At 40.6% G+C, this 13607-nt stretch overlaps 1 protein-coding gene across 1 annotated transcript in view; it reads right to left on the reverse strand.

Annotated features, from left to right (window-relative positions):
• LOC102271620 (acyl-coenzyme A synthetase ACSM2B, mitochondrial) overlaps positions 1 to 12734 on the reverse strand; it is a 46274-nt gene extending 33540 nt beyond the window's left edge. The window contains exons 1-5 of the mRNA XM_070362576.1: positions 12558 to 12734; positions 8885 to 9095; positions 6054 to 6261; positions 4448 to 4591; positions 1637 to 1793 (exon numbers count right to left, since the gene is read on the reverse strand). Coding sequence (XP_070218677.1) covers positions 1637 to 1793; positions 4448 to 4591; positions 6054 to 6261; positions 8885 to 9095; positions 12558 to 12734 — 897 coding nt within the window. The remainder of the gene's footprint in view (positions 1 to 1636; positions 1794 to 4447; positions 4592 to 6053; positions 6262 to 8884; positions 9096 to 12557) is intronic.
• Positions 12735 to 13607: the final 873 nt, after the last annotated feature.

Consider the following 13607-nt stretch of genomic DNA (forward strand, 5'->3'; position numbering starts at 1 on the left):
TACCCACTTATTTGCAATTACCTACTTATTTGCTTCCTTTCCTTAGTCTTCCCACTCACTCACCCAAATCTTCAGCCTATATTTCCCTAATAGGCTTTATAATTTTACATTTGTTCCATACTTTTTTTCTATTTGTGACTCTTTACAAAAGCCACTTCAAATCTTTTTGTGGAAGGAGACAGAATAAGAATTTGTTTAAAACAGAAAATGACAGAATCATATAAAGAGAATCTCTTGAGAGACTGCAGAACTTGCCCTTGGAAGATGTCATCTATGCTTCAGTTTGCTCCTGGTATCTCTACTGCCAGCCAAACAGAAATCTGAGTCATTAACTGCTACAGAGATCTGGAGGCCCCAGGGTGTTAATTGCCCACTCTCTATCACAAATGAAGTACAAATTGGGTGTGCCTTTGCAAGCAAAATGAGCCTATTTCCATTGCTTTGTTGCCGCAGGATCCTGCAGTTTGTAGATTTTATTTAATGGTTACTCCATCAAGTTCCACAGGAAGAACTCTTATTTATTCTTCAAAATTCCTCATAGATGATAATCTCAGACTGAAAATGACCCTAATGTCCACCAACAATAGGATGGTAAGAGAAACTGTGATAGACCCACAGAATGGAACACTATACAGACTTCTAATATGTGCAGTAATATGGACAGTATTCACAGAGAATATATTGAATGAAAGAAGCCTGACACAAAAGATTACATGAAGTTCAAGAAGAGGCAAAGTAAATCTATGGTGATAGAGGTTAACAATGAATAATCTATGGAGTGTGAACAATGACATGAGGGGTATGGCCTGTTTCTGCAATGCAAGTAACATTTTATATCTTGATCTGATGGTGATTACATGGCTATGTGTTGTGGACTGAATGTTGTGTCCCCCCACAATCCATACACTGAAGCCCTAAGCCCCAGTGTGATGGTATTTAGAAGTAAGTCCTTCAGAAGACAATTGGGTTTAGATGCAGTCATGAGGGCGGGTCCCTCATTGTGAGATTATTGTCCTTATAAGATAAAGAAGGAATACCAGGGCTCACTCTCTTTACTGTATGAGGATATAGCAAGAAGGCAGCCCAGAAGAGAGTTCTTACCAAGAACCCAACTATACCGGCAGCTTGAGCTCAGATTGCCAGGATAATGAGGAAATAATTGTTTGTTGTTTAAGCCACCCATGCTATGGAATTCTGTATAGCAGATGAGCGATTAATAAAAGGTCTAATGCAGGTAAATCATTTTCAAGCTACACACTTAAAATGGTTACACTATAGGCACACACATACACACACATGCACAAGACAGCATCATCTCTAGTAGTCCATTCCTCTGCATTACACTCAGTTCACTGTCATCTATCTGATACTTGATACCAGAGCAAGGGCCCATTAAATATGTGTTAAATGAAGGAATGACCCATGATGCTTGTCTCCTGAATATAGTCCTTTTAATTGTGTATGTGTCTGTCTCCTTTCCCAGACCATGAATTGCATGAGGGCAGGAACCATTTCCATCTTGCTTACTGAACACTTTCTATCCGCATGGCTAAGCTTAGTAAAAATTAGACGAATTGAAAGAAACTTCAAGATGGGCTCACTCTGACCATCCGGTGCAAACTGGATCTTCTCTTACCTTTAGAATGATCACTGGATCAAACTTTGGCAAGAGATGGATAAATGTGCATGCTCCTGACGTCCAGGGTTCCAGAAGTGAGCCCAAAATGTTCACTATCCAAGCTGTGTCTGATATAGGCCATATTATGTCAGAGGCTTGCAGGTCTGTCCATTTTCTGAGAACACAGAGGAAAAACATATATGAGTGCATGTGGGTGTGGATGGAGCATGAGTATGTGTATACGTGGGTAGAGGTAGGTATGTGTGCAGAGGACTGTGTGTACCTGAATGTTTGCATATGTGTATACGTATATTAAGGTATAAGCAAGCAGGGGGAAGGAGAGTTGTTCTATCCACATGTCCTATCTCAAGAGCAGGTGCCTGTTCAGAAGGTGTGACTCCAGCTCCCATGACTCAACAGCTAACTGGGTCTCATTTCCACTTTAACTCCAGTACTGAGTACAGCTTGTGGCCTGTGATAACCACTTAGGAAATGTTTACTAAAAAAACACACCTAAGTGGATATTCTAAAAAGTGGCCTTGCCTGCAAGTTGAACTTTGGCTGCATAGACCTTGGTTGGTTCTCTTTTTTTTTTTTTGAGCACAACTGAGGGTCTCATGCAGAGTGACACTTGTAACCTTTCTCTTTTTAGGCCAGAATTTAAAGTATTAAGCTTGTCTTAAAGCAAAAATACATGAACCATGAACTTCCAGATGCTCAAGCTGGATTTAGAAAAGGCAGAGGAACCAGATATTAAATTGCCAACATCCACTGGATCATTGAAAAAGCAAGAGAGTTCCAGAAAAACATCTATTTCTGCTTTATTGACTATTCCAAAGCCTTTGACTGTGTGAATCACAATAAACTGTGGAAAATTCTGAAAGAGATGGGCATACCAGACCATCTGACCTGCCTCTTGAGAAACCTATATGCAGGTCCGGAAGCAACAGTTAGAACTGTACGTGGAACAACACACTGGTTCAAAATAGGAAAAGGAGTATGTCAAGGCTGTATATTGTCACCCTGCTTATTTAACTTATATGCAGAGTACATCATGAGAAACACTGGGCTGGAAGAAGCACAAGCTGGAATGAAGACTGCTGGGAGAAATATCAATAACCTCAGATATGCAGATGACACCACCCTTATGGCAGAAAGTGAAGAGGAACTCAAAAGCCTCTTGATGAAAGTGAAAGTGGAGAGTGAAAAAGTTGGCTTAAAGCTCAATGTTCAGAAAACTAAGATCATGGCATCCGGTCCCATCACTTCATGGGAAATAGATGGGGAAACAGACTTTATTTTTCTGGGCTCCAAAATCACTGCAGATGGTGACTGCAGCCATGAAATTAAAAGATGCTTACTCCTTGGAAGGAAAGTTATGACCAACCTAGATAGCATATTCAAAAGCAGAGATATTACTTGACAACAAAGGTCCATCTAGTCGAGGCTATGATTTTTCCAGTGGTCATGTATGGATGTGAGAGTTGGACTGCGAAGAAAGCTGAGCGCCGAAAAATTGATGCTTTTGAACTGTGGTGTTGGAGAAGACTCTTGAGAGTCCTTTGGACTGCAAGGAGATCTAACCAGTCCACTCTAAAGGAGATCAGTCCTGGGTGTTCTTTGGAAGGATTGATGCTAAAGCTGAAACTCCAATACTTTGGCAACTTCATGCGAAGGGTTGACTCACTGGAAAAGACTCTGATGATGGGAGGGATTGGGGGCAGGACGAGAAGGGGATGACAGAGGATGAGATGGTTGGATGGCATCACCGACTCAATGGACATGAGTTTGAGTAGACTCTGGGAGTTGGTGATGGACAGGGAGGCCTGGTGTGCTGCGATTCATGGGGTCACAAATAGTCGGACACGACTGAGCAACTGAACTGAACTGAACTGAACTGAAAGCAAAAATAATTTAAGCTGCATAGAAAGAACTTCCCTGTGGCTGGGAATTACCATAGAATATGTCCCGTCCTAAAGATGATTGCTACTTTCACCCACAGCCAGCTCTGTAGAGAAATTAGGTCATAGCCAAATGGAATCAAATTTTCGAGGGTGAGTGGAATTTAATATATTAGCTTCATTTATTTATCTTTCCATCTTTTGAAACTGTTTTTCTTACTGTAGCTCTTCTATTAAATAATTTCTATGAAATTTAATTTTCTGATGCCATAGGCTCATAGATAGGACATTTAAGTTTTTGAGGTCTTTTGCATTAAAGCATTTTCTAGTTGTAATAAAATTAGCATGGCAAGCAGGATCAACTGAAAAAATCAAGATCTCTTGTTATCATTGCATGACAATCTTAACACACTATTTTCTGACTCCACTGATGAGATTGATGTAGAGTGAAAGAAAAGACTAAATTATGAGATCCAAGATACAGAAATTCTGAGATCTCAGTTCATATTATTAATCCAATTACAGATCCCTATTTAATGAATTTGAAAAGTAATTTGCTACTGACAAAAACAGCCTCTTGGAATGTGGACAGCATCAAAGAAAATTACTAACATTCCAAAGGACAAGCTACAGGTCAGTCTTGGGAAAAAATGCATATCAACCTTGTGCTAAGCACTCAAGCTAATAGATACACTGCTCAAAGCACTGAAGAGGTTTTGTGATCTCTTGTTATCGATGACAGAAATGTTCTACCACGGGTCACTGGATACCCAGCTTGCTAAGCCATGTTCCCCCTTGCCCTCCTTTCCAACTCTGTTTCTCAGAAGTGCCACATGGTAACCTATTTATTTCAAGAGAATTGAATTTGAGTTCAGAAACATCTCAAGGTCTAGTCACATAGTTTCCAGAGAGAAAGGACTCTTCTTACCCAGCATCCATCTTGGCCTTTATTCCTAGGCTTGAGTGGGAGTGTTCTGCCATCTTAGGAAGGCCACTAGTTCCACTGGTGAAGTAGATGGCAGCTGCTTCTTGGCTCCCAGTCTCCACAAAGCAATGGGTAGTAGATGCTTTCCTGACAACAGTGACAGATTGTCACCTAATAAGATCTGCCCTGGACCCCAGATGTCTTGGTGACTCATGCCTTCCCATCTTCCCTCATACTGGAGAGGCAAGTCAGCTGACACACTCTAGAAGGGAGGCTTATGAGTGGATAAGATTTTGAGACTTTGAGTCAGTCAGACTTGGGTTTGAACACCACTCAAGTTTGATACTTTGTTAACCATGTCACTCTAGATTATTTATTTAACTTCTCGGAGTCTCATTTTCCATATCTGAAATATGGGATCAATATAACACCCATCTCAGAGTTATTGAGAAAGTTAACTTTAACACAAAGGAAATGGCAACTTGCTTTGAGAACTCAGTGAATGTTAATTTGCTTGTTGTTGGAAGCCACAGCATGACAGCAGGTGCACAGGAGATGCTCAATTAGTGTAAATTTTCCCAATCTACCCTTTTGTAGTCCCTAGAAGCATTTACTCCTCTTTGGAGTCTCTCAAAGCTGCTGTTATGTTGTCTATTTCCCTGACAGTTATATTAAAGACTGTAACACTAGAAAGAAAAAGCTTACACCCTCCCTAGGAATTTCCTAAGGTATTGACTCTAGTGTGGAGATTTCAGACATATGAAAGGGAGACTTTTCTGGCCAATCATGTTATAGACGGCTGGCAGCCTCATTTAGGGATGCAGAAGATGGGAAAAGGAGTCTAGAAACCCTGTGTACCAGCCATCTCCTGTGTTTTACCACATACCCTCTCAGCTTTACCTCTTATTCAACACAGTCAAAAGCTCTGGGTGAGTTCCAACTTGCTGTTGCTTCTACTGCGAGCCACAGTGAGGTGAGGCACTCTGTGCCTCCAGCCTTCATTCTCTGTCACCACCATGGCATGGGACTCTGAGCCTATCCTGCACGCATGTATGTGCAGCCCGGAGTGTGGGGTAAATAACACCTCTGGGCAGCCCTCTATGAATGCAGGTTAAGGGCTGATGGGTCAGTGTTTGTCAGTCCTTCAGTAGATAATCCTGAGAGGCATTCTGTGTGCTCCTCAAAAGGTCCCTGCAGATCAAGGCCCACTTATGCTGTGCAGTGACTCAATAATAAAGATAATAAACTCTGTATTAACTCTTACTTCTTTCCTGCTTAACTCTCCCCCATCATACACACTGCTCCTCAGACTTCCCAAATAAAGAACCTGCACATAAGTGCAGGTTTCCATCTTTGGTAAAAGCTCAGGCTAAGACATGTTGATGGGCTTCCCTGGTGCCTCAGTGGTAAAGAATCCACCTGCCAATGCAGGAGACGTGGGTTCGATCCCTGGCCTGGGAAGATCCCCTGGAGAAGGAAATGGCAACCCACTGCTGTGTTTTTGCCTGGGAAATCCAATGGACAGAGGAACCTGATGGGCTATAGTCCATGGGGTCACAAAAGAATTGGACAAAACAGTGACTAAACAACAAGACACATAGATACTCACCACAGTAGTGTCTTGAAGTCCAGCCACCCATCCCGTTTTTTCTCAGACACCAATAGTTTCGTTTTCAGAGAAGGGCACTCAGGTGCCACAGTGTCCACTATCTCAGCCACCTCATCCCCAGCCACAATGGCCTTGGCCTTAGACACCTGCAGCCTATAGAGAATGTCTTTGGCTTTCATCTGGATGGTCCCAGGCATGAAGACAAGGCCTGGAAAAAGTCAAATGACTTAAAGACAGAACTGGAAGGGATGGTTAATTTCTCCCCTAGAGAATCCTAATATGAACAGCCAGTGGGGAGCAGCTGGGTTAGGGGAGGTTGGGGTGGTGATAACCAATGGGGAGTATCAATAATAAAGGAACTGGGGACCAGAGAGTGATTTAAACACAGATGTCCCTGGGGTTGTCAGAGCTGTAAGGAGTCTACTGAGACTGAGAGAAACCGAATTGCCTGCTGTTACAACATTGGTAGTCTAAGGCCACTAACACACACATACACACACACACACACTGCCCTATAGAAGTTTGCTATATCCAAACAATCATATATAGTAACTAAAATATTAGAGCCTTAAAAGAACTTGCAATTGTCCATGCGATTCTGCGGTGCTCAAGGTCCTGACTATCTCAAGCATGGGACACTGAATTTTCTTTGGGAAGAGCACTCCTAGGTTTTTGTTTTCTATCTTGATGAGACTTTTGTGACTTTGCTTTATTCTTCTGGATAATAATTAGACTGTTTCTCACCTGTCATAAAGCTGCTTTCACATGTTCTTCCTGGTTATTAGTCTCCACCTCTGGCTTGCTCTCTCCCACTCTCAACACTTCAGGATCCACACTGCAGACCCATTACCACCTCAACTGTCCCTCCATCTCCTGCTCTGAGTTCTCCTTCCCTTCAGACCATTATCTCTCAGTGTGTCACTTTGGGTGACTTTTCTCTCATGGCCTGCTCACTCCTCCCATGGGCTACCTGCTTCTCTAGCTGTGTTCAGATTCCTCTGATAACTCTTACTTTCTTTTTTTTTTTTTACCACACTCACATTTTCTTCCTTATTGATGAGAATGCTTGTTGTGTGTGAAGAAGACCAGGAAAGATAAGTTGTAAATGAGGGATACTGGTGTTTCTTGAGGCTCTTTCACTTCTCATCTCTTATATCTAAAAATTGATAATTTTAAATTTTTGTCTGCATCTCAGATGTTATGCCCTTAAATCCCAGCTATTCACTTCTCATCCCTTCCTTTTTATCCATATATTTAAAAATTGAGATATAACTGACATACAATAATTTATTTATTTGAAGTATACAGATTAATTATTTGATATACCTATATACTATAAATGAATACCACAATAAATAAATAAATATTAAATAAAAATAGATAATTAATAAATACTACCTTATGTCATCTATCACTATACATGACTACACTTATTTTTTATCTTGTGATGAGAATGTTTAGAATTTACTCTCTACAATACATATTGTTAACTATAGTGATCATGTTTTATATTATACACCTAGGACATGTTCATCTTATAACTAGACCGTCTCCCCACTTCTTGAACATTACTTGGGTGCGCCTAACTCAACAGCTTCCAAATTGAAATTGTCATCTTTCCCTGATTTCCCATAGCTGCTTCTCACTGTGAAAAAGACCACTGCATCCACCCAGTTGCCTGAGTGACTCTGACTTCTCCATCTCACACGATTTCTTCCTCTACCTAATGTCATTCATCAAAAAAAATCTTGCGATCAGTTTTCTCAAATCCAACCACTTAACTTCATTTCTACTTCCCCATCCAAATTGAAATCACTATCATTCTTTGTCTCCTATTTGAATTCCTCAACCCCATTCTTTCCCTCCTTCATCCCATTCTCCATGCACCATCCAGAGTCACCATCTATACATAGAAAACAATCATGACATGTAATCAGTTTACGGTTTCCATTCCTCACTGCATAAGGACCCAGTACCCTTCCCTTGCCATGGCTTACAAGATTCTGCCAGTTTAGCACCTGTCCATCTTTCCAGACCCATTTGCCATTACTTTCTCTTTGCTGCCTGGGCTGTAGGCACACAAATCATCATTCCAGGTTCTTTCATGATTTTCAGGCTTCCCTCCCCTCTACTGTTCCCTCTGCTTGGAGCACTCCTCCTCTCTTCCTCCTTTCCTGGTTCAATCCAACTTGTCCTTCAGCTCTCAGACTAAATACTACTTCTACTAAGACTTTTGTAAACCTCTCAGATTAGTCTGTTTGGGTCTCCTTTTATAGCAAAGATCAGCAATTTTTTTCTACAAAAGGCCAAGCAAATGTCAAATATCTTAGGCTTTATGTGCCAGAGGCTCTCTGTCCAAATTATGTTAGTCTGTTATTATAGTTCAAAAGCAATCACAGATAATATACAAAAAGGGCATGACTGGGTTCTAATAAAACTTCTTATTTATAAAAACAAGCTGTGGGCTGGATTTGCCCTATAGGTAATAGTTTGACAAATATTTTGTATAGGTTCTTATAGAACCTCATGCCACTTATCAAAACTGTGATTCAATAGTTGTATATGCAATTAATAATTTAAAGCAGCTGTCTTTCTCCAGAGATCTGTGAGTCCCATAGACTCTGTTTTGTTTACTCTGTATTAGCAACCAATTAGTATAGTGCTTAGGGCATAGTTTGCTTAAATAAATGGGAGAACAGTGGTGTCTCTATATGACGAGGGACCACATGATAGGTGGAGGGGGCATCTTTTGGGAGGAATGATTGCATTTCTCTGCCACCACTTTCCTTCACAAGGGAGATGGTGCCCTGCTCAGGTGGTCAATCACCAACCTGCCCGCATGCAGCCAAGGATCACCAGCCACCACTCAGGCACTCGGGGCAGCACCACTGTCACACGGTCCCCACGCTGCAGACCACATGGCCCTGCGAAGACGTTGGCTGTTTGTTGACTGAGTTCACTCAGTTGGCTGAAGTTCCACATTACCTCATCGCCATTGCCATTCACCCACCACAGGGCTGGGCCAGGGGGTCGCTTGCCAGCCTGAAGAAAGAAAAGGCCTAATGATTAAAGTGGGCTGGTACACAAGCATGTAAAATAAATTCCCATCTTGGAACTGCCGCAGTGGTGCTTAATAAGCTTTTTGATCCCAGGACTCCTATACACTCTTAAGAAGTATTACAATCCTAAAAAGCTTTATTTATAAGCCCTTTATTAATATCTCTCAATGTTTGTTAGAAATTAAACTGAGAAATTATATACATGTGTGAATAAATCCATTATTGTTGTTGTTTTTGCTCAGTCGCTAAGTCATGTCCAACTCTTGGTGACCCCATGGACTGCAGCACGCCAGGCTTCCCTGTCCTTCATTATCTCCTGAAGTTTGCTCAAAGTCATGTCCAGAGTTGGTGATGCCATCCAACCATCTCACCCGCTGTCATCCCCTTCTCCTTCTGCCCTCAATCTTTCCCTGTATCAAGATTTTTTCCAATGAATTGGCTCTTCACATTTGGTGGCCAAAATATTGAAGCTTCAGCTTTTAAATATAACAGTAATAAGTCCATCATATATTAACACAAATAAGATATGTTTTATTGAAGAAGTAAGTATACTTTCTGAAACAAACAAAATATAATGAGAAGAGTGGCATCATTTTATATTTTTGCAAATCTTAATATCTTCCTTAATAGAAGACATTTGGATTCCTTTATTTTTCTGTATTTACTTCGTTGTAGCCTCTGGAAAATGACACAGTATACTTCCGAGAGAATAAGAATTAAAAAGGCAAATATTACCTTAGATTTATCTATCTATCTCTATGTATTTATTTTTTATTGTGGTAAAATATGCTGTGCTTAGTTGCTCAGTCATGTCCAACTCTTGCAACCCCATAGATTGTAGCCTGCCAGGATCTTCTGTCCATGGGGATTCTCCAGGCAAGAATACTAGAGTGAGTTGCCATGCCCTTCTCCAGGGGATCTTCCTGACCCAGGGATCCAACCAGGGTCTTCTACATTGCAGGTGGATTCTTTACCAACCAAGCTACCAGGGAAGCCCATGGTAAAATATACATCACATAAAATTTACCATTGTAGCCATTTATAAAGTACACGGTTTGGTGGCATGCATTTATACTGCTGTGTAATCACAACCATCATTTGTCTCCAGAACTTTTTCATTGTCTAAAACTGAATCTGTGTATTCATTATACAATGACTCCCCAGTCCCTTATCTCCCAAGTCCCTGGTAGCTACTATTCTACTTTTTGTCTCTGAATTTGACTACTCTGCTGCTGCTGCTGCTAAATCGCTTCAGTCATGTCCGACTCTGTGCGACCCCATAGACGGCAGCCCACCAGGCTCCCCCATCCCTGGGATTCTCCAGGCAAGAACACTGGAGTGGGTTGCCATTTCCTTCTCCAATGCATGAAAGTGAAAAGTGAAAGTGAAGTCCCTCAGTCGTGTCCGACTCTTAGCGACCCCATGGACTGCAGTCTACCAGGCTCCTCCATCCATGGGATTTTCCAGTCAAGAGTACTGGAGTGGGGTGCCATTGCCTTCTCCATTGACTACTCTAGGTACCTCATATAAATGGACTCACACATTATTTTTCCTTCTGTATCTGGCTTATTTCACTTGTCTATAATGTTCATCTATGGTGTATCATATATCAGAATTTCGTTCTTTTTAAAAAATGTTGTGTAGATATGCCAATTTTATTTATCCACTAGTCCATTGATAGACATTGGATTGTTCCTACATTTTGGCTACTGTGACTAATACTACCATAAACATGGTGTATAAATATCTCTTCAAAACCCTGCTTCTGATTCTTTGGGGTACATACACAACAATGGAAAAACTGGATTATACAGTAACTATTTTTAATTTTTTGAGGAAATATATTGTTTTCCACAATGGCTGGACCATTTTACATTCCCACCAGTGTTGCAAAAGAGTTCCAATTCTTCTTAGTTTTGTTTTGAATTGTTTTCATTTTACATATTCCCCGGGGAAAAGTCTCAGGAATCCTCAGGGTCTCCATATCATAGTTTGAAAGCACTAATGTCAAGTCAAAGAGAAAAATTTATTTGTAATTGTATTAGATATTTCAAAATTCCTCTTTATAAGGGTTGACTCATTTTGCACTTTGATCAGTACCTGTGTCTATTTCCTCATAGTTTTGTCAACAGAGTATGTTGACAAAATTTTTATGTAACTAGTAGGTAAGATATATTATTTCAGTGAAGTTTTCATTTGTGTAACTATTACTATGAGTGAAGTTGAGCCTTTTTTCTTATATTTAAGGGCCTTGTGAGTTCACTTTTCTGTGAACTGTTTATATATTTGCCCATATCTATTTTTGATTGCATCTTTTTATTCTTGATTTCTAGGAGCTCTTTTTGCATTAGAGATATTAACTTTTGGCTCTTTTATGAGTTGCATATCTTTACTCTGATTGTCATTATTTTAAATTTTGCTGACAGTGTTTGTCAATGGAAATTTGTTTTTTTGAAATGTACATATATTTAGTAAATCACTGATTTTATGAATTCAGGATTTTGAGTCATGGTAGTAAAGACCTCCTTCATTATTCTAAAGAAGTATAACTTCAAAATAAAAGCCAGAAATCTAAATTTTTATTTGAAAAGTTTCAACTTTAAAATGTTTACCAATTTTTTTTTTTTTTTTTTAGAGAGCCCTGCACCATGGGCTATGTTTAGCCTAGAGGCCTGGCATTTGCCATTTCTGTACTAAAGTTATGTCATGGTGTTGAGACATCACAACTATGATTCCTTCTGATGATCATTCTTTTAAGCCCATGCTAATAGAACCACCTCTTCTGCTACCCTAGCCAGAATGAATCCTTTCATCTTCCATAAAGGTCCACTGAACTCAGGTAAAGTCAGTCATTGTGTCAGCAATGAATGGAGCAGAATTCTGGAAGTCCAGGCTAGGAAAGAAAATTTAGGAATTTTTGTATCACTCTCTTCTCTGATGCCTCATGTTGGAATCCTTTTGACACTCCCTGCCTAATAATCATTCTACTTGTGTATCCCTAATGACAAGGACACATAGCTTTCTGAGAAAACTGACTCAGTCTTTCGTTGATGCTGGTTTAACAAGAGAATGCTGATTTTTCTTTTATTAAATACAAATTTACTTCCTCTATGACTCCAACTCGCTAGTCCTTGTTTCACCCTGGGAGGTCACAAGAGAGAATGTGGAGGAGTATGTTCAGGTCAGCTGTGCGTTTCAGCTGTCTGAGGTGTGGCAGTTCCCAGATTGCTCCACCCTGCATCAGTTTCCTGAACCCTTCTTTCAGCCAAGCTCATGTTCTCTTGTTCCTACCCTATGCACCTTAATGGAAGATGGACATCTTGTTCACAGCTCATTATAGTGCCTGACACATAATAAGTACTCAACAAATACTTATTGAATGAATGGATGAACTAGTGAACTCAGCCAAATTTTCCAACTGTGTGCCTCTTTTCCACCCCATTACCTTCTCCATGCCAGCCCAGTGATCTATCACATCAGTAGCAAAGTTAAATTTGGCAGGAACTTCCTGGTGTCCCCACTGCAGGGATGCCAGTTGCCTAGTATGAATGCGGATAGTGTGATTGGACATCTGAGACCTCCATAGGATGCAAAGTGCCTGGAGTTGCCGCCCCCAATGCATGTTCAAACCTATGAAGGAAAGAAAAGACAGAGGTGAGTCTGTAGAGTCAGCAGTTGCTTAAGGAGCCCCATTCCAACCTTACAGGATTCTTCCAGAAATTAATTTGCTGTGATTATGAGTGAACTGGAAGTCAGCATCTATCTTAGTCACCTTCTGATGTACCATTCTCTGAAAACACAGCACCTGCTCTAAATCCTATTTTTCCAGCACCTCTGACAGTTTTGTGAACACCCAATTCCACACAATGAATCCTTTTGTGCTTAAAACACAGTAGTGTGGTAGATTGAATTGTGATTACCAAAAACTCCGTGTGCATTCTGGAGAAGAGTGTGTATGCACCTCTCGTTGACTTTGGCTTGTCCATAGGACATGCTTTGGAGAATGAGATATGAGTGGATGTGCTTGTGTACTTGGTCAGAGACTCTTGCATTTATGCCCTCTGCCATGAAAATGGCCTCCCTGGTGGCTCAGATGGTAAAGAATCCTCCTGCCAATGCCATGAGAACAGCATATCCCAAGTGAGCCGACCTCCAGCCTGGGTCCCAGAACGCATGTTGACTTGAGCTGAGCCTAGTATAGCCACAGATAATTTCCAGACTCACAGGAAAATATTTTTGGATATAAGCATCTGAGATGTTCAGGATGATTGCTATCATGGCAAAAACTGACTAATACAAGCAGCATTTGTTTTCTTTAACTGATACTTGACTGAGATATCTTGAGTACTATGTATTCAGCACACAGGACCTGACAAATAGCATTACTTTAGAAATTATAACTGTTGGGATTTTCATTTCTGTCTCTGCATTGGCTCCAGGCAAAGTAGTTCAAAATCTACTGGTCTCTGATTTCCAACATGTGCACCTTGATGAG

This window comes from Bos mutus, chromosome 25 (assembly GCF_027580195.1).
Source record: "Bos mutus isolate GX-2022 chromosome 25, NWIPB_WYAK_1.1, whole genome shotgun sequence".
Classification (NCBI taxonomy): domain Eukaryota; kingdom Metazoa; phylum Chordata; class Mammalia; order Artiodactyla; family Bovidae; genus Bos; species Bos mutus.